The sequence below is a fragment of the Chanodichthys erythropterus genome, chromosome 18 (assembly GCF_024489055.1).
Source record: "Chanodichthys erythropterus isolate Z2021 chromosome 18, ASM2448905v1, whole genome shotgun sequence".
Classification (NCBI taxonomy): domain Eukaryota; kingdom Metazoa; phylum Chordata; class Actinopteri; order Cypriniformes; family Xenocyprididae; genus Chanodichthys; species Chanodichthys erythropterus.
Window position 1 is genome coordinate 38,317,793 of NC_090238.1, and position 20,453 is coordinate 38,338,245.

General features: G+C 38.6%; 2 protein-coding genes across 4 annotated transcripts in view; one reads left to right on the forward strand and one right to left on the reverse strand.

The window, feature by feature from the left end:
* The window catches only part of dnajc17 (DnaJ (Hsp40) homolog, subfamily C, member 17), an 84,227-nt gene extending 76,285 nt beyond the window's left edge, over positions 1-7,942 (forward strand). Inside the window, exon 11 of the mRNA XM_067366954.1 lies at positions 7,473-7,942. Coding sequence (XP_067223055.1) covers positions 7,473-7,592 — 120 coding nt within the window. The 3' untranslated portion in view covers positions 7,593-7,942. The remainder of the gene's footprint in view (positions 1-7,472) is intronic.
* Positions 7,943-8,685: 743 nt separating this feature from the next.
* gchfr (GTP cyclohydrolase I feedback regulator) lies at positions 8,686-11,872 on the reverse strand. Of its 3 annotated transcripts, XM_067366958.1 has the most exons (4): positions 11,449-11,825; positions 9,814-9,908; positions 9,465-9,626; positions 8,686-8,804 (listed from the first exon to the last, which is right to left on the reverse strand). In XM_067366958.1, the coding sequence occupies exons 1-3, from the start codon at positions 11,482-11,484 to the stop codon at positions 9,488-9,490; spliced, it is 270 nt and encodes an 89-aa protein (XP_067223059.1). In that variant the 5' UTR covers positions 11,485-11,825; the 3' UTR covers positions 8,686-8,804; positions 9,465-9,487. The 3 variants fall into 3 exon arrangements, with proteins under 3 accessions (XP_067223059.1, XP_067223060.1, XP_067223058.1); XM_067366959.1 differs by lacking the exon at positions 8,686-8,804 and having other exon boundaries at positions 8,831-9,626; positions 9,814-9,905; positions 11,449-11,872; XM_067366957.1 differs by lacking the exon at positions 8,686-8,804 and having other exon boundaries at positions 8,834-9,626; positions 11,449-11,810.
* Positions 11,873-20,453: the final 8,581 nt, after the last annotated feature.

Sequence of the window (20,453 nt, forward strand, 5' to 3'; positions counted from 1 at the left end):
AGTGGAAACTAATTCTAATAATATAACCAAGAGTAGCATGTGTATTGAAAATAGCAGAGGGCCTAACACAGAGCCTTGAGGCACTCCATAATTTACTGACATTAACTTGGAAAATTCCCCATAAACAAAATGGTAACGTCTGATAGGTACGATCTTAAAGATGTGGTTGATTTTTAACTTTAGTTAGTGTGTAATGTTGCTGTTTGATCATGAACAACATCTGCAAAGTTATGACGCTCAAAGTTCAATGCAAAGGAGATGTTTTCTTGGCCATGTTGGGCTGCTTTAGAGAAGAGGAAGAGATGTTGTAGTCGAGTGTTGTTGTCATGCCGTCATTTTACGCCGGACTGCTTCACAAACGAGGGTCAATTCAACACAAAAGATGAACATGACGGCACATGCTAGTGGATGAGTTGAATCAACTCCACAGCAACTACATCAATTTATCCAGTAACCATTCAGAAACGTCTAAAAGTTGTAACTTCTTCCTGAGTCTCTCCATCAGTGTCGACTCCGGTTTGAACAATGTAAGGCTGAACACTTTCCTCATTTTGGCTGCGTGAGATTCTCCAGCTTTGTTGTTGTTGAGCTGTTAAAGCTCCGCCCTCTTCTGGAAAGTGGAGCTCATTTGCATTTAAAGGGACACACACAAAAACGGTGTGTTTTTGCTCACACCCAAATAGAGGCAAATTTTACAAGCTATAATAAATGATCTGTGGGGGATTTTGAGCTGAAACTTCACACACACATTCTGGAGACACCAGAGACTTATATCACATCTTGTGAGAGGGGCATTATAGGCCCTGAATACCAGTGTAATTTTGTAGTGGATCTAAGAGTATGTCATGATCTATACGTCAAACGTGTCTAACGCAGCGCTGAGATTAAGTAACACTAGTATTGAGATACAGCTTAGTCATTTAGTCAGTTAGTCATTTTAATGAGTGCAGTTTCTGTGCTATGATGAGGCCTGAATACAGACTGAAATGTTTCATATTTTTTCCAGCAAGGAGCACAATTGAGCACAACAAAATGACTAATTAAAGTATTAAAACTTTAACTAAAATTAAAATTTCTGAAAATATAGATATAGAAACTATAAAAATGTAAAATATTAATATATACTATAATAGTATATAAAGCTGAAATAACACTGGATCTATATTGTAGTGTACAGCTGTGAATATGCTTCTGAAATATACAATTTTAGTTTAAATTGTCTTAAACTAGAATGAAAAATATGAAATGTAAGATTTACTTTGAAACAATTTTCACTCAGAAATCACTAGTAAAATTACCAAAAAAAGAAATGGCAAGAAACACATTTAATTAAATGTGAAATTTTGAAGTAGAAAGACTAATATATATATATATATTATATATATATATATAATGTGTGTGTACAATACAGTCCAAAAGTTTGGAACCACTAAGATTTTTAATGTTTTTAAAAGAAGTTTCGTCTGCACACCAAGGCTACATTTATTTAATTAAAAATACAGTAAAAAACAGTAATATTGTGAAATATTATTACGATTTAAAATAACTGTGTACTATTTAAATATATTTGACAAAGTAATTTATTCCTGTGATGCAAACCTGAATTTTCAGCATCATTACTCCAGTCTTCAGTGTCACATGATCCTTCAGAAATCATTCTAATATGATGATTTGTGACAGTGTTGTCAAATTCCATGCACGTTATTTAACAGATGCATCTGTCTTGTGGTCTCATGGTGACGTCCAGATGAGTCACATTCACACTCACTCAGAGAGTTTCGCTGAAGACGTCACGGCCAGACGAGCGATGACATCATTAGCCGCTGATGTCACCTGCGCGGCTCCTGCTGTAGCATGTGTTGTTTATTCGCTGTGGTTTGGTCCCGTCGTGTCTTACGGGTCTGTGCATGTCGACACACCACGGTATCCTTCTCTGATGCATGAACCGCAAACGCTGCATGCTGGGAAGCCTCCGATTATGAGTTTGGAAGGTGTAATTATGTATGTTGTCGAGTGATTTTGGTCAGACAAACATGAGCACTTTGGGATCTTTTCACTTACTGGTAAACACAAGAACCAAACGAAGAGCACATGAGGAGAATTAGTGCATTAACTCAAGCTTTTATTATATGCAAAATAGAAATAAATACTATAATAGTATATAAATTATATTATCCTAAAGTAACTGTTCTTGTGTTACCTTGTAAAATAAAAATACAGTAAAAATAGTGAAATATTATTATAATTTAACATAGATATTTCCAATGTGAATATCTAGTAAAGTGTAAATTATATCCAGTGATCAAAGCTGAATTTTCAGCATCATTACTCAGTGTCACATGATCCTTCAGAAATCATTCTAATTGCTGCTCAAGAAACATTTCTGATTATTATCATCAGTGTTTGGAAACCGTTTCATATTTATGTGGAAACCGTGATACATTGTTTCAGGATTCTTTGATGAAAAGAACGGCGTTCATTTGAAATAGAATCTTTTGTAACATTACAAATGTCAGTTGAATGCGTCATTGCTGAACGCTGGTGTACATTCAGACCTGTGACCCATTTTTGTGTCACGACCCGCTGGAAATCTGGGACGCTTGGTCTCCTCCAGGGCCTGGATTCAACAGCGTTCCCGTCCAGAGAGAGCGCTTCGGAAAGTTTGTATGTGTAAAGTGATGCCTCTGTCTTTTTTTCTGCACTTTTGTTTAGTTTATTGAAGATGCAGCAGTTGTTTATTTACTTAATTGAGCTTGCGTGATATTTGGTGGTTAGGTGGGAGACGGAGGCCTGAGCTCATGGAGCTGGAATGCTAATGGCAGCCGTCCTTCCGGAATGCCGTGCTTCCCCTCCGTCTCTCTCTCTCTCTCTCTCTCTTTCTCCTGTGGTTGATGCGAGAGACCCCAGTCATCTCTTCCAGATGCTTCTAACCCTGCAGAATCACTTTCTCCTCATCTCTGCTGCTTGTCTTAGTTTTCACAGACACGCACACGCTCTCAAACACCGTGAGGTGCCTGTTCCTGTTTCTGCTCACTTGTTATATTTAGACTTTTTAAAAAATTTATTTAGAAATATATTTTCATATTTGGAGATTTTATTTTTTCGGAAATTTATTTAGAGAAATTAATTTTACAAATTTATTTAGAAATGTACCCTATCCCCGGCAGAGGTTTATTAGGCTGCTGTCACTTTAAGGGCTGCACGGATCCAATATACTGTTACACCAGTGCTTCCCACAGGTTTGAAATATTAAAAATCCTCCTGTGCCCACGGCACAAAAATGGTCTATAGTGACAAACAACAAATAATTTGTGATTTTTAACAGTTTTTTTATTTATTGAAATTAATTTTAATTACATAGCATACTATTACGTTTATAATCAATATTATGCATTATTTTGCATTGCAAATTATGCAAAATTACAGCATTTAAATGGTTATCCTTACTGTCATATAGTGTCTCTCTCAGTGAACTAGTACTACTACTACTAGAAACTAGAAATTTACTTCGAATTAAATGGAGATCAAATTAAATACAATTTATTTTGTAACCAAAATACCAATAATTCCCAGAAGAAGAAGAAAAAATTAGCGTGTGACTTTTAATTATAAACAAGCCTGAAATACACCTGGACTCTTATTTTGAAATGCTGGCTGATCCTTCAGATTCTTACAACCGTCTAAAAAATATTATATAAAGTAGACATTGAGTTTATTAGCAATCGGTTGGCATACATCTGCGCTTTTCATTGATTGAGAATCACTTTGAAGCATTCTGAAGCGTCGCGCAAGCCTGTAGAAGTGTAGAACGTGCAACAGCGCCACCTTGTGACTTTGCATCATGCAGCGCTCTCTGCAGCGCACGTGGAAATGTTAGCGGGAGTAAACAGTTCTCGCGCACGTAACGAGCAGGTACGAAATGCGTAGGGCCACTAGTTAATCGATCACGGATGGTTTCATTATCTTTGGCGGATACAAAAGTATAAGAGCCCAAGTAAAGTCTATGTGTGGGGAGCACTGGTTACACGCACGCTTTCTTTCTCCGCTGTTTACTCCACTTAAGACTGAACTGACTGTGTTTACATAAATATACGCACCAAGATGGACATTTTGACATAATTTTGTGTGTATTTGGCCATATAACCTGCAGAAGAGAACTGAAATCGGGATTACGCGCTGTTTGAGAGTTGGCTTTCTGTGCGCTCGAGTACTTCACTTATTGCATCGAATAACATTAAGCATTTCAGACATATGTAACAGTCATGTGTCCAGTCTTCTCTCTTCTGTCTGCAACAACCTAAAACTTCTACAGCTGTTGAATTGATTCTGATTGACCGACATTCCAGTGTGATGATTAATCAAGTCATTCCAGGTTTGTTGAGCACATTATAGTTGCTTATCACTTCTTTCTGAACCTGTAATGAGTTAATCTGAGTCACAAACGAGCGTTTAGAGATGAAAACCCGTTATGCGTTACATGCTGAGGTTTCATGCTTGGGGATTGGGGGTTTTAACATTGAAGCACATAATTATACACTGACAAATATTTGTGTTGAACAATTTTCACTCAGAAATTGCTTGTAAATTTCATAAGTAATTACAGAGAAATGGCGAGTGAAGTAAATGTAGAAAAACTGAAACAGTGTTTACCACATTACGTTTTCATTCTCTGTATGATCTAATGCTGAATCAGGCAGCAGTGACCCAAAACACAACAGGAACTCAACAAATGACTGAATCAAACACAACAAATTCCACATTCTAGAAGGTCTGAGTCAGATTTCTGACTTCAGCTGCTCTGAATGTTGATTGTGATCTAAAACAGGCCATTCATGTAAAACAATATATACTAATAAAGATTATACAAATAAAGATTGCAAAAGGAATTTTGCATGGCACAGCGATGCAATAGAAGAACCAGTTTTGGTTTTCCAAAGAACCCTTTCAGAGAACAGCTCTTAAAAGAAACGTTTTTTTTCTAAGTGTGAAGAATCTTTTAAAAACATTTTTAAAAAAATGTTTTTATTATCGCAAGCATGTAAACTACACTCTAAAAAATGTTGAGTTAATAACAACCTAAGTTGGGTTGAAAGTGGACAAACCCAGCAGTTAGGTTGTTTTAACCCAGCGATTGGGTTGTTGTAACTCAGCAGTTGGGTTGTTTTAACTCAGCGTTTGGGTTGTTTTAACTCAGCGATTGGGTTGTTTTAACTCAGCAGTTAGGTTGTTTTAACCCAGCGATTGGGTTGTTTTAACTCAGCAGTTGGGTTGTTTTGACTCAGCGTTTGGGTTGTTTTAACTCAGCGGTTGGGTTGTTTTAACTCAGCGGTTGGGTTGTTTTAACTCAGCAGTTGGGTTGTTTTGACTCAGCGTTTGGGTTGTTTTAACTCAGCGGTTGGGTTGTTTTAACTCAGCGGTTGGGTTGTTTTAACTCAGCGGTTGGGTTGTTTTAACTCAGCGGTTGGGTTGTTTTAACTCAGCGGTTGGGTTGTTTTAACTCAGCGGTTGGGTTGTTTTAACCCAGCGATTGGGTTGTTTTAACTCAGCAGTTGGGTTGTTTTAACTCAGCGTTTGGGTTGTTTTAACTCAGCGGTTGGGTTGTTTTAACTCAGCGGTTGGGTTGTTTTAACCCAGCGATTGGGTTGTTTTAACTCAGCGATTGGGTTGTTTTAACTCAGCGATTGGGTTGTTTTAACTCAGCGGTTGGGTTGTTTTAACTCAGCGGTTGGGTTGTTTTAACTCAGCGGTTGGGTTGTTTTAACACAATGGTTGGGTTGTTTTAACTCAGCGGTTGGGTTGTTTTAACTCAGCGGTTGGGTTGTTTTAACTCAATGGTTGGGTTGTTTTAACTCAATGGTTGGGTTGTTTTAACTCAGCGGTTGGGTTGTTTTAACTCAATGGTTGGGTTGTTTTAACTCAGCGAATGGGTTGTTTTAATTCAATGGTTGGGTTGTTTTAACTCAATGGTTGGGTTGTTTTAACTCAGTGGTTGGGCTGTTTTAACCCAGTGGTTGGGTTCTTTTAAGCCAGAGAATGGGTTGTTTTAACTCAACGGTTGGGTTGATTTAACCCAGCGGTTGGGTTGTTTTAACTCAGCGGTTGGGTTGTTTTAACTCAGTGGTTGGGTTGTTTTAATCCAGTGGTTGGGTTCTTTTAAGCCAGAGAATGGGTTGTTTTAACCTAGGGAATGGGCTGTTTTAACTCAGTGGTTGGGCTGTTTTAATCCAGTGGTTGGGTTCTTTTAAGCCAGAGAATGGGTTGTTTTAACTCAGCGAATGGGTTGTTTTAACTCAGCGGTTGGGTTGTTTTAACCCAGTGGCTGGGTTGTTTTAAGCCAGAGAATGGGTTGTTTTAAGTCAGCGAATGGGTTGTTTTAACCCAGCGATTGGGTTAAATGTTTACCCAACCTGCTGGGTAGTTTAATTTAACTCAACTATTGTTTAAAAATGACTGTATTGCTTGTTTAAAATGAACCCAAATTATGTTGGAAATTAACATTTATTAATATGTTTAATGAATAATTAAGAAATGTAATAAATGTTAATTGTTTATTAATAAATGTTCATATTTTGATTATTACTGTTGCCTCTAGTAATTATGCGTTTGATTTTGGGTTCATTTTAAGCCAGCCATATAGTCATTTATAATCAATAGTCGAATCAAATATAACTACCCAGCAGGTTGGGTCAAACATTTAACCCAATCGCTAGGTTTGTCCATTTTTAACCCAACTTGGGTTGTTTTTAACCCAGCATTTTTTTAGAGAGTACGTATATTATTCACACATCTCACTATATAAAATTGGATATATTTTATAATGAACTTTTCCCGCATACATACAGTAGTGATGTTCGGTGCTTGAACGAATCATTAGTTTAAGCCGGTAACCAGTCGAGTCGGTTCACAGAATTGAATTGAACTAAATTGAACTTTAGTTCCAGGTTGATAATGCAAGATGCACTGAAGCAGCACCGAATGAGCCAATGAGCCTGTCCAACTGGGTCACTGAACCAGTTCAAAATGAATAAATCACAAAGAACCGACTCAAAGAGAACTCTGACAGTCAGAACCGACTCATTCAGTTCTTCTGGAGTCTGATGTGAACAAAAAGCTGACTTTCAACTCTGCCTTTAGGTTTGATTTATTCATTGATTGATTCTGTGAACCGGCTCAACTGGTTATCGACTTAAAAGATTCATTCAAGAATTGAACATCACTAACACACACTTCACTCACATACAGCAAATCTCAACTGCTTGATTGTTTATATCATCTCAAAATCTAACTTTATTATTGCCCTGATGAATGCAACTACAAGGATTGAAGATATTAAGATGAACACTAACTTCATGATTTTCTGTCAGGCTGCTTTGAAACAAATACCAGGTTTCCTGACTGCATGTGTGTGAATGAAACACTCAACCAGCAGCTCAAGCCAATGTCAAAAACAGTGTTTTATGTGTGTTTCTCAGAGTTGTCTGCGTAGTGAACGTGACTACGAGAGCGTGGTGCTGATGAGACTGAGACAAGCTGAAGAGAGGAAGAGGCTGATCGAGGAGATGAAGAGGGAGGAAGAGCAGGAGACGCTGTGACCTCACACAGACACCTGAGCATCAATAAAGCCTTTTTGGAATAAACTTTTTTGCCTTGAATATTTATATGGTGCTTTTCTATGGCAGGAGTATCATGACATAAACACAATACAGATTTCAATCACAGCAGATTGACAGAAATGAACAATGTTTATGTTGCAAAATTCTATTTTAGATTCGATTCTGCTGCAAAGCAGCTCTACAGAAGATGATAGTGTCATTATTATATTAATTCTGCTATTATTATCTATTATCTGTCATTATAAGTATTCTGATACAACAAGAACATGATGAAATACGGAAATGAAAATGGTTCCCTGTCAAATAAAGACCTGAAGCCTAAAGCATCAATGCAGACTGAATGTCTTTCTTTAAAATATTATATTTCATCTATTGCAGTGACATTGTCAATATAATGTGCTTTAACTGACTCAAATCTCTATGTAGTAACTGGTATTTTAAGACTTCCAGAAACTTTATTTTTATGCCTTCAAATGGAGATGTGTGCTTATTTACATCCATCAGAAAAGTAGTTGTGAAGAAACATCAGTGGAGATGTAATGTGACACACAAGTTGCTTTTTCCTGATTAGGATGTTCGAAGATTTCATGCATTGCATTTTTTGGTTTATCAGAGCATATTTCTCAATGCATGTGACAGAATGAACTTAAACACTTACTCTCTGCTGACTTTAGTGAAGGTTTGAGATGGCGTGTTTTTGTGGCATCAGCCAATCCTGCGGCTGGAGAATCCTAAGTCACATGGCATTTACAGCGCAGGTGATTGGCTCAGAAAGTTCAATGATGGCAGTAAGACTTCCAAATCTGCATGCGAGCGACTGCCTTTGAGATGAATGTGAATGTGAGCAGATATAACTGCAGGTAATGTAGACATCCTTGGTGACGGCCAAAATAAAATTAAGCAGTGCATTTTGATAAATGTGCCCAAAAAAAAAAAAAATTTATTTGCACCAATTAATCATTTACTGATTTTCATTCTGTGTTTCTGCTTCTGGTTGTGTTTTGCATGCATGTCCGGTCCACATTCGGTCCTCATGTCATCTACACACCATCAGACCGCAGTGATCGGATTCATCTCCAGATTTCCAGTTAGTCACTTTTCTTAGAACACTTTTCTTCTGCTCCTTCCATCCATCATCCTCGCGGTTGTCACATGTTTCTGTTTACTTCTGTGGGCTTTTCTTTTATATTCCTGGAAAGAAGAGGAACACACAGAGTCTCGTTCACATTACAACACAGGAAACACAATTACAGCCGTCCTCAGGAGAACCGAGCAGGAACCGCAGTCCGCTCCGACTTCAGCCGACCTGCCACGCCGGATCACAAGAGGTGGAAAAAACATACAAATGTGGCATAACTGCATTTCTAATTTGTTTTTGTTTGCCACAAAAAATCAAAGTGACACATTTCAGAGAAAAAATGCAGCAATTTAAAACTTTATTCTACTTCATTTTTAATTACCGAGTCTCACACCATCATACAGAAACAATATTAACACACACAAAATACATATTCTGTAAACAATTTAAAGACTATTTAAACTATATATAACAAATAATACATTTTAAAAACCGATGTTTCATTGCAAAGCATTTCTTTAAGATAAAATCAAGTCGATAAAGAATATGGAGATGCTATAGATGCAACATCGTCCCTTTTGCACATAAACATTTATGTTACTACAGTCACAAAAAAGAAATGAATCAAAGCATTCTGATGGTATTATTGATAATATTGCTAATTCAGACAGATTTCAAATACATTTTTTGAGATAATTTCATCTCACCTGTAGCTTCATTTCTTATATAAAAGTCGATACCATGATCTAAATCACCTCGTTTACCATGTTTACCTGGAATACAAGACACACTGGAGTCACAGCGTGTTACCGGTCTCTTTATGGAGACACCAAACCAGCGTCTGTCCGACCCCCGTCATGCTAACAACTCTGTATCCGATCTTGTCGAGTTTGTCTAAGACGAGTCTCGGCGGTTCATCCACGTGATACTCTGAGCTGTTAGACACAAAGATATCATATAAGTATGATTTAATTTGTGGTTTAGTTAAAGATAACATGCCGTCTACGCCTGGGCTTCAGCCTGTGATGTCGAGAACTTAAACGTGTCGACTCGTGCATTTAAAGATATTTCTACGAACACTTATTAACTGATTTAGTGCTTGATAGATAGACAGACGCTTACAAGTTGTTTCCCAGCATTGTGGTTTTCCGGGCTCCGAGGTAGTTCATGATAGACGGATCTGAATATTCATCTCCGACCATGGTGGGCCCCGTCTCCTGAAACAAACACAAACATGGTTTCTCCACTTAAAGGATTCATTCACTTTCAAATGAAAATGAGCCCAAGCTTTACAGAACAAACGCGGCGCTAGTTCCACTTTTTCCGTAAGTAGAATAGGGAAGGCGTAGGACATACGGCGTCAGCTTTTTGAAGAATACGAAAGTGCGGTTTTGGCGGAAGCACTTGGAAGGGGATAATTTGTGTTTATAAAGCATATACATTAAAATTTTTTTACAAAAATCGATGGTTTCGCTAGATAAGACTCTTATTCCTCGTCTGGTATCATTTAAAGTTGCACTGAAACTGTAATTTTGACCTTCAACTGTTTGGAGTCCATTGAAGTCCACTATAAGGAGAAAAATCCTGCACTTATAAAGTTGCACTTTCCGTCGTAGTTGAATGTGGAAGGCGGAAGCTAGATATTTTACTTCATAACTTGTTAAATATGTATATTTTAACTCTTCAGAAGGCCTTTATTGACCCCTGGAGCCGTGTGGAGTACCTTTATGATGGATGGATGCACTTTCTTCAGCTCATATTTGTTATTTTCACTGCCATTATAAAGCTTGGATGCGTCAGGATATTTATTAATATTTCTCTGTTTGTGTTCATCAGAAAGAAGAAAGTCATATACACCTCAGATGGCTTGAGGGCGAGTAAAGCTTGGGCTCATTTTCATTTGAAAGTGAACTAATCCTTTAAAGGCGACACAAAATGGAAGTTGCACTTGTCTTTTCTTCTCTAACGTGTCGTATACGAGTGAAACGCTTCGCAAACAAGAACAAATGTAGGGCGGGGCTTGATTTGTCTGTGGGGAATTGATTGGATGGTTGTGGTTTGCTGTTGGTGGATCTCATGTGAGTGACAGGTTGCCCCGCCCTCATCATCGGAGAAGAGATGTCACTGCGAGAGAGAGGGGAAGATATTCTGATTCAAGATTACGAGGAATTTAAAATTAATAATGATATGCACGGTTAAATCATGTATAATAAAAACTGCAATATTCCCCCAAAAAACAAGAAATGTCCATTTTGATTTCATGGTGGCGGTATGTGTATCTGTACACTATTTTATCAATGCAAATGTCTTTTGCCATTTTTTTTTTTTTCTTGTAAAATGTGTTTCCATCTTTGATTTATGCATGATCTATGCAATACACATGCAATCACACATTTTAATAATAAATCCCGTGCATTGAAATATTTGTCAACAACACCAAATGATTCACTTTCATTTTATGTTTCAGAGGTTCATGACATGGTCAGGTGCACGAGCTGCACATGCAATGCGACATTAAACTTTTTAATTTGAATATAATGATTTAGAACGCATCATGCAATAAAACATCGCGCAAGACTCACAGATATATGTCAAAGCTTCTCTTGTGCACATGCAGGTTACTTATATAACAACAACTCCACCTGTAACCCTCTAATATCATAATCGCTGCTGTCATTAATGCTCATGTACGCTGTGTCGCGCGCTGCTCAGTAGTGCTCGCGTATGTGTCGCGCGCTGCTCGTGTTTTATACGCACCAGTCTTATCTGTGTGCTGATGAGGATGTACGGCATCCCGGCGTCAGGTCGGGCAACTTTCCAGCGGAATATCGAGGAGGGTCTCGGATGCGTCGCGTCTGTCTCCGCGCTGAGTTCGGCTCGTGTGCGCGCTCGCAGAGGAATGTGGAAACACCCACCGCGCTCCACCAATCAGAGCCTGCGGGCTGTTAGTGGAATGCGGAAACACCCATCGCGCTCCTCCAATCAGCGTCTTCCGAATCAGAAGGCGCTTTGGATACAAACACTCCATGATTTGGGATATTATTCATTAATGTTGTAGATAATTTAAGATGATCTGGTTTATTAATCATCTGCCTGGACAAAACCCTGAACAGACCATCCCAAATGAATGCTATTTCATTCATGCATAGAGAAAAGTTGATATTAGGTGTCATTCTGTGATGTTATTGGAGTTTTGTAAAGATCAGAACACACACACACACACACACACACACACACACACACACACACACACACACACACACACACACACACACACACACACACACACACACACACACACACACACACACACACACAGCCTGAGCTTGTTAATTGCAAGGTTCTTTTTCATATTACAGCATTTCAAGCTTATTTCTTTGATTTCTTTTCAACCTTGGTGGTTGGACTTTTCATTTCCTTTTGGCAGAATTGCTAATTTCCTTCTAAAAGCAGTTGTAATCACTGTAATATGAGGTTTTAGTCTCTTAGAGCACTGAGGAAATGAAGCGATCCCATCTGAACAACAGCACGAGCTTGATAACATCAGTAATAAGGCACACAGATCACAAAGCCTTCATCTGTGCTGCATTTACATCTGCTCTGATCAGTGTGAGCAACACTGTAACACATTAATACTGAAACACCGTTAACACTCGCAGGCGTGTCTGCATTAGTGAATTAGGAGATAGAGGAATGGAACAGTAGTTACTGAGAACTGTACTCTGTATAATATTGTTGAAGAATAATTCTTTCATGACAACTCTTTGTGTTTGGCATGGTAATGGATATGATAATGTTTATATGTTTGGTCTTGGTGGAATAGATCTGCTACGCTGCTGCTGCTGTTAGTTATTGCTACTGCTGTTATTGCTGAAACTGCAGTTATTGCTGCTGCTGATGAACTGATAGCAATAATCGACAGCAGCGGCAGCAATAACTGCCGATTGATTATTGTTGATTACTGCTGCTGCTGTTGATTATTGCTGCTGCTGCTGCTGCTGCTATCATTGCTGATACTGCTGTTATTGATGCTGCTGCTGTTGATTATTGCTGCTGCTGTTATTGTTGCTGCTGCTGTTAGTTATTGCTGCTGCTATTATTGATTATTGCTGCTGCTGCTGTTAGTTATTGCTGCTGCTATTATTGATTATTGCTGCTGCTGCTGTTAGTTATTGCTGCTGCTATTATTGATTATTGCTGCTGCTGCTGTTAGTTATTGCTGCTGCTATTATTGATTATTGCTGCTGCTGCTGTTAGTTATTGCTGCTGCTATTATTGATTATTGCTGCTGCTGCTATTATTGCTGATACTGCTGTTATTGATGCTGCTGCTGTTGATTATTGCTGCTGCTGCTGTTAGTTATTGCTGCTGCTGCTATTATTGCTGATACTGCTGTTATTGATGCTGCTGCTGTTATTGCTGCTGCTGTTGATTATTGCTGCTGCTGCTGTTGTTGATTATTGCTGCTGCTGTTGATTATTGCTGCTGCTGCTGTTGATTATTGCTGCTGCTGCTATTGATTATTGCTGCTGCTGTTATTGCTGCTGCTGCTATCATTGCTGATACTGCTGTTATTGATGCTGCTGCTGTTGATTATTGCTGCTGCTGCTGTTAGTTATTGCTGCTGCTGCTATTATTGCTGATACTGCTGTTATTGATGCTGCTGCTGTTATTGCTGCTGCTGTTGATTATTGCTGCTGCTGCTGTTGTTGATTATTGCTGCTGCTGTTGATTATTGCTGCTGCTGCTGTTGATTATTGCTGCTGCTGTTGTTGATTATTGCTGCTGCTGCTGTTGATTATTGCTGCTGCTGCTGTTGTTGATTATTGCTGCTGCTGTTGATTATTGCTGCTGCTGTTGTTGATTATTGCTGCTGCTGCTGTTGATTATTGCTGCTGCTGATTATTGCTGCTGCTGTTGATTATTGCTGCTGCTGTTGATTATTGCTGCTGCTGTTGATTATTGCTGCTGCTGATTATTGCTGCTGCTGTTGATTATTGCTGCTGCTGTTGATTATTGCTGCTGCTGTTATTGATGCTGCTGCTGCTGTTATTGCTGCTGCTGCTGTTAGTTATTGATGCTGCTGCTGTTATTGCTGTTGTTGATTATTGCTGCTGCTGTTGATTATTGCTGCTGCTGTTATTGATGCTGCTGCTGCTGTTATTGCTGCTGCTGCTGTTAGTTATTGATGCTGCTGCTGTTGCTGCTGTTAGTTATTGCTGCTGCTGCTGTTGATTATTGCTGCTGCTGTTGATTATTGCTGTTGCTGCTGCTGCTGCTGTTGATTATTGCTGCTGCTGTTGATTATTGCTGCTGCTGTTGATTATTGCTGCTGCTGCTGTTATTGCTGTTGTTGATTATTGCTGCTGCTGTTATTGATGCTGCTGCTGTTGATTATTGCTGCTGCTGTTATTGCTGCTGCTGCTGCTGTTAGTTATTGCTGCTGCTGTTAGTTATTGATGCTGCTGCTGCTGCTGTTGATTATTGCTGCTGCTGCTGCTGCTGTTGATTATTGCTGCTGCTGCTGCTGCTGCTGTTGTTGATTATTGCTGCTGCTGTTGTTGATTATTGCTGCTGCTGCTGTTGATTATTGCTGCTGCTGCTGCTGTTGATTATTGCTGCTGCTGCTGTTATTGCTTTTGTTGATTATTGCTGCTGCTGCTGCTATTGCTGCTGTTGATTATTGCTGCTGTTGTTGATTATTGCTGCTGCTGTTATTGCTGCTGCTGCTGTTGTTGATTATTGCTGCTGCTGTTATTGCTGCTGCTGTTGTTGATTATTGCTGCTGCTGTTGTTGATTATTGCTGCTGCTGTTGTTGATTATTGCTGCTGCTGTTGATTATTGCTGCTGCTGCTGTTGATTATTGCTGCTGCTGTTATTGCTGCTGCTGTTAGTTATTGCTGCTGTTATTGCTGCTACTGTTGGTTATTGCTGCTGCTGCTGCGGCTATTATTGCTGATAATCCTGTATTGCTGCTGCTGCTGCTGCTGTTGTTGATTATTGCTGCTGCTGCTGCTGTTAGTTATTGTTGCTGCTGTTGTTGATTATTGTTGCTGCTGTTGATTATTGCTGCTGCTGTTGTTGATTATTACTGCTGCTGCTGCTGCTGTTGATTATTGCTGCTGCTGCTGTTGATTATTGCTGCTGCTGTTATTGCTGCTGCTGTTGATTATTGCTGCTGTTAGTGCTGCTGCTGTTGATTATTGCTGATGCTGCTGCGGCTATTATTGCTGATAATGCTGTTATTGCTGCTGCTGCTGCTGCTGATGTTGATTATTGCTGCTGCTGCTGTTGATTATTGCTGCTGCTGTTATTGCTGCTGTTGTTGATTATTGCTGCTGCTGTTATTGCTGCTGCTGTTGATTATTGCTGCTGCTGTTGTTGATTATTGCTGCTGCTGTCTGTCTATTTATACCTGGTTTGTTTCTGCCTTTGTTTGTGGTTCTTTGTTTAATGTTACGTGTACTTCTGGTTCTCTTGTTTGGTTTTCTTTGTGTTATTTTTGTACCTGTTTGTGTTGGACTGATTTTATGGACTTTGACCCTTGCCTGTTTGGATTACGTCTGGATTACCCTAATAAATTGCTGCATTTGGATCTGCTGCTGTTGTTGATTATTGCTGCTGCTGTTATTGCTGCTGCTGTTGATTATTGCTGCTGCTTTTGTTGATTATTGCTGCTGCTGTTATTGCTGCTGTTGTTGATTATTGCTGCTGCTGTTATTGCTGCTGATGATGATTATTGCTGCTGCTGCTGTTGATTATTGCTGCTGCTGTTATTGCTGCTGCTGTTGATTATTGCTGCTGCTGTTATTGCTGCTGCTGTTGATTATTGCTGCTGCTGTTGTTGATTATTGCTGCTGCTGTTATTGCTGCTGCTGCTGTTGTTGATTATTGCTGCTGCTGTTGATTATTGCTGCTGCTGCTGTTGATTATTGTTGCTGCTATTATTGCTGCTGCTGTTATTGCTGCTGCTGTTGATTATTGCTGCTGTTGTTGTTGATTATTGCTGCTGCTGTTGTTGATTACTGCTGCTGTTGATTATTGCTGCTGCTGCTGTTGTTGTTGATTATTGCTGCTGCTGTTATTGCTGCTGCTGTTGATTATTGCTGCTGCTGTTGTTGATTATTGCTGCTGCTGTTATTGCTGCTGTTGTTGATTATTGCTGCTGCTGTTGATTATTGCTGCTGCTGCTGTTGATTATTGCTGCTGCTATTATTGCTGCTGCTGTTATTGCTGCTGCTGTTGATTATTGCTGCTGCTGCTGTTGATTATTGCTGCTGTCGTTATTGCTGCTGCTGTTGATTATTGCTGCTGCTGTTATTGCTGCTGCTGTTGATTATTGCTGCTGCTGTTGTTGATTATTGCTGCTGCTGTTATTGCTGCTGCTGTTGTTGTTGATTATTGCTGCTGCTGCTGTTATTGCTGCTGCTGTTGATTATTGCTGCTGCTGTTGTTGATTATTGCTGCTGCTGTTATTGCTGCTGCTGCTGTTGTTGATTATTGCTGCTGCTGTTGATTATTGCTGCTGCTGCTGTTGATTATTGTTGCTGCTATTATTGCTGCTGCTGTTATTGCTGCTGCTGTTGATTATTGCTGCTGTTGTTGTTGATTATTGCTGCTGCTGTTGTTGATTACTGCTGCTGTTATTGCTGCTGCTGTTGATTATTGCTGCTGCTGCTGTTGTTGTTGATTATTGCTGCTGCTGTTATTGCTGCTGCTGTTGATTATTGCTGCTGCTGCTGTTGTTGATTATTGCTGCTGCTGTTGATTATTGCTGCTGCTGCTGTTGTTGTTGATTATTGCTGCTGCTGTTATTGCTGCTGCTGTTGATTATTGCTGCTGCTGCTGTTGTTGATTATTGCTGCTGCTGTTGATTATTGCTGCTGCTGCTGTTGATTATTGTTGCTGCTATTATTGCTGCTGCTGTTATTGCTGCTGCTGTTGATTATTGTTGCTGTTGTTGTTGATTATTGCTGCTGCTGTTGTTGATTACTGCTGCTGTTATTGCTGCTGCTGTTGATTATTGCTGCTGCTGCTGTTGTTGTTGATTATTGCTGCTGCTGTTATTGCTGCTGCTGTTGATTATTGCTGCTGCTGTTGTTGATTATTGCTGCTGCTGTTATTGCTGCTGTTGTTGATTATTGCTGCTGCTGTTGATTATTGCTGCTGCTGCTGTTGTTGATTGCTGCTGCTGTTATTGCTGCTGCTGTTATTGCTGCTGCTGTTATTGCTGCTGCTGTTGATTATTGCTGCTGTTGTTGTTGATTATTGCTGCTGCTGTTATTGCTGCTGCTGTTATTGCTGCTGCTGTTGATTATTGCTGCTGTTGTTGTTGATTATTGCTGCTGCTGTTATTGCTGCTGCTATTATTGCTGCTGCTGTTATTGCTGCTGCTGTTGATTATTGCTGCTGCTGCTGTTGATTATTGCTGCTGCTATTATTGCTGCTGCTGCTGTTATCGCTGCTGCTGTTGATTATCGCTGCTGCTGTTGATTATTGCTGCTGCTGCTCTTGATTATTGCTGCTGCTGTTAGTTATTGCTGCTGCTGCTGCTATTATTGCTGATGATGCTGTTATTGCTGCTGCTGCTGCTGCTGCTGCTGCTATTATTGCTGATACTGCTGTTATTGCTGCTGCTGTTGATTATTGCTACTGCTGCTGCTGCTGCTGTTGATTATTGCTACTGCTGCTTCAGAGCAAGTACGGGACTTGCTACTGCCAATAGGTTCTCAACTTGGAAATTAAATGGTTATTTTGCATGTCTTATTCATTTTAAATATGTCAACTTTTTATATGCTATATACTGTGTGTGCATACAAAAAAATCTGCATTGTGTGAACATGTTAAGTGTGCTATTCTTAAGTGTCTAAAAAAACCTTTTTGGTTCCCCAAAGAATGTTTCAGTGATCAGTTCTAAAAATAACCTTTTTTTGTAAGTGTGAAAAATCAAAACTTTTGTGGAATGGAAAGATTCCATGAATAAAAAAAGGTTCTTTAGAACCATCAATCACAGTAAAGAAGCTTGATTTTTAAGAGTGTAAAAACATTCTAGACATCCTAGACAAATTGTATGTTTTGTAACAAACATATGCTAGATATGGAGTAGTTTTATCTTTACATTTGATAGACATTTATCAACATTTGAGACTCAATATGCAAAATATGAGATAGATGAACACAAGATCCTGGACATACTTTTTGCAGCTGCACATTAAATCATTTCTTGTGTTTAGTGGATTATTCTCTAAATATAGTTCAGAAATATTTAAGCTGTGTATTGGTACCGCGGACCAGAAGAGCTTTGTTTCTTTAAAGCAAAGAAAACAGGAAACCACAGATCGTGAATCTTAAGAGTCCAAAACTCTTTTTTTTGTTATTACCGACCATCATGCCAAAACATGTTCCTGGAGTTCTACCAACTTCCTGTGTCTCCTGCAGTGACTTCCTGCCCGTATCTCTGGGTTATTTTATTAAGTGAGGGTCACTATCGCCATAGTTCAGGTGATAGATTGGTTTCCTCGGCCTGGGGGAAACAGTTTAGAGCCAGAGCAAAGGTCGTTTCCGGACTTTCACACCACCGTTTCTTTTTTCAAGCCTTTTGTTTGTGATTTATTTTTAACATGCATTTATTTTTATTCAAAGAAACTATCCAGGGTATTGTGATTACTAAAACTTCAACTGTCCGTATACTTTCAATGAATGTTCAAGCTCATTGTTGGGTTTTTTTACATTTACAAAACTAAAGCCAAACCTATATATTGTGTATGTCAGTTTTTGTATTCTCTGATGTGTATCGAGATTATGTGTTTTGGCTCAGAATCAGTTGGCAAGATGAGGAATGTCAACTTTCTATTTTAAAGGTTCTCTCCTGAATTGAGAGGAAAACCTGTTTCACACATTCTGAAGAAGGAAAGAAGCCTCGTTTTCCCGTGGTGACTGATTTATGTACTGCATGAACAGTTATAAAACACACACCCTTAAAAAACTGTTACTTAGTTTTGCTATTTTGAGAAGTTTTTGTGAGCAAAAGGTCAATTGTTGCACACCTTTTATGTGCATGATATTGTAAAGTTGTAAACAAAAGATCTTACAAGAAAATCTATTTCAGTCTTTCTACTTCAAAATTTCATGCTTCATTCAATGTGTTACTTGCCATTTCTTTGTGAAATTTACTGGCCATTTCCAATTGAAAATGGTTTCAAAGCCATTTTTTGTTGCAGATTTAGATAATTAGATTGCTCTAATCTTGGGGCCGTTTACATGACGCCGATTTCAACTAAAAACCTTTAATGTGTTTGACAGTTCATTTATACAACAGTGTTTTGGAGGCATGAAAATGCACATTTTTTAAAATGGGATTCAAAGTGTAAGTTTTAAAACTAAAAAATGCTCATTTGTGGAAACGGTGACGTCATGTGTCTATAGTCGCGTAGTGTTTCTTTACAGAGTCACATTGCCATTTACTGGCCTGGCAGCAGAATACAGCTTTTTTAGATGTTTTCGCAGATCCGTGTGAATGGGAATCATTTTTAGTACATCGTTGTCATACCCTAAATGAACATTTTTGCCTCAGTGTGTTGTACTAACAAACTAGAACAATAAATCATGAACAAAACATCACTTAAGTTGAGCTTTTGTTTGTTAAACTGATGACGAGTCGTTATTTTACTCTAATTAACACTCAGCAGTCTGTTTGCTGTAAGACTGTGGAGGAGGAGGAACGTGTCGTATCTCATGCATCTGAAACTCTTCTCAGGCCAGAATGCCTTGACAACTTCATTACTTTTATATGTTCCTCAAGAGAGAACAAAGATAGAGCTGCTATTCAGTGCCAAATATCACGTCAGACATGACATGTATATTATAAAAAGTCTGAAGCTCTTTTCAAAAGAGCAGATATGTGTGCTGCATATTGCATGTCATGAATATCCATTTATCCTTTATAATAGCGTGTTATGGAAAAACACACATCGCTGGTCTATATTACTCAAGACTTCATTCTGTTTGGAGAAGGAATCAGTTATCATGCTCCTTAAATGAACATTCTGAACATTATATATGTTGATGGTTTTTGGGAATCTTAAAACATGAACATCACTCTTCAGTGTGTTTAATTTACAATGAGGAAAGAAACAGACTCACTACGGGACAGACTTTATGTGTGTTGAACAACCATCAGCTTAAGAGTTTCTAATACAGGACAGTAAACAGACAGAATACATGTTTTTTTAACAAAAACTACTTTTATATGCACCATCATAATGCAATTAGAGGCAATATTGTGATTAAACTTTACCTCAAAATGATGCAATTAAGCTCATAATCATAGCAACCATAATCGTAGTATATATGCCGATTTTAATTGCAATGTAAAAAAAATATATATTTTCATGATTTGTTATCACAACATTTTGTCTTGCTGTTAGATAATTAATGTGGTTCAGATAGCATAGTATTTTGAGTTTCTGTTGATTAAATCAATTGCCTTCATTGTATTAACTCAAATTTTTTATTAAATAACTCAATTTCAGTGAAATCAAAATTTTTAGGCAACCAGGTAACTTACTTTTTTAAGTTAAACCGACAATTTTTTTTTACAGTGCATGTAAACACATTAATCGCATCTCTGATCAAAGTGTGCATGTGCATTTTTAGGGTGCTAAAGGAACTGACTTCTTGTTGTCAAAATGAATATATTGTATATTGATGGCTGAAACATCGAAATGCAGACATTTAAGCACGCCACTGAAAAATTGACTGA

Bases quoted from the DNA above. Each gene is read 5' to 3' on its own strand.
- gchfr (XM_067366958.1), bottom strand. From the start codon at position 11,484: ATGCCGTACATCCTCATCAGCACACAGATAAGACTG. The intron at 9,909-11,448 runs GTGCGTATAAAA...TGTTTGTTTCAG, and splicing joins TCAGCACACAGATAAGACTG to GAGACGGGGCCCACCATGGT. The intron at 9,627-9,813 runs GTAAGCGTCTGT...TGTGTCTAACAG, and splicing joins ACAATGCTGGGAAACAACTT to CTCAGAGTATCACGTGGATG.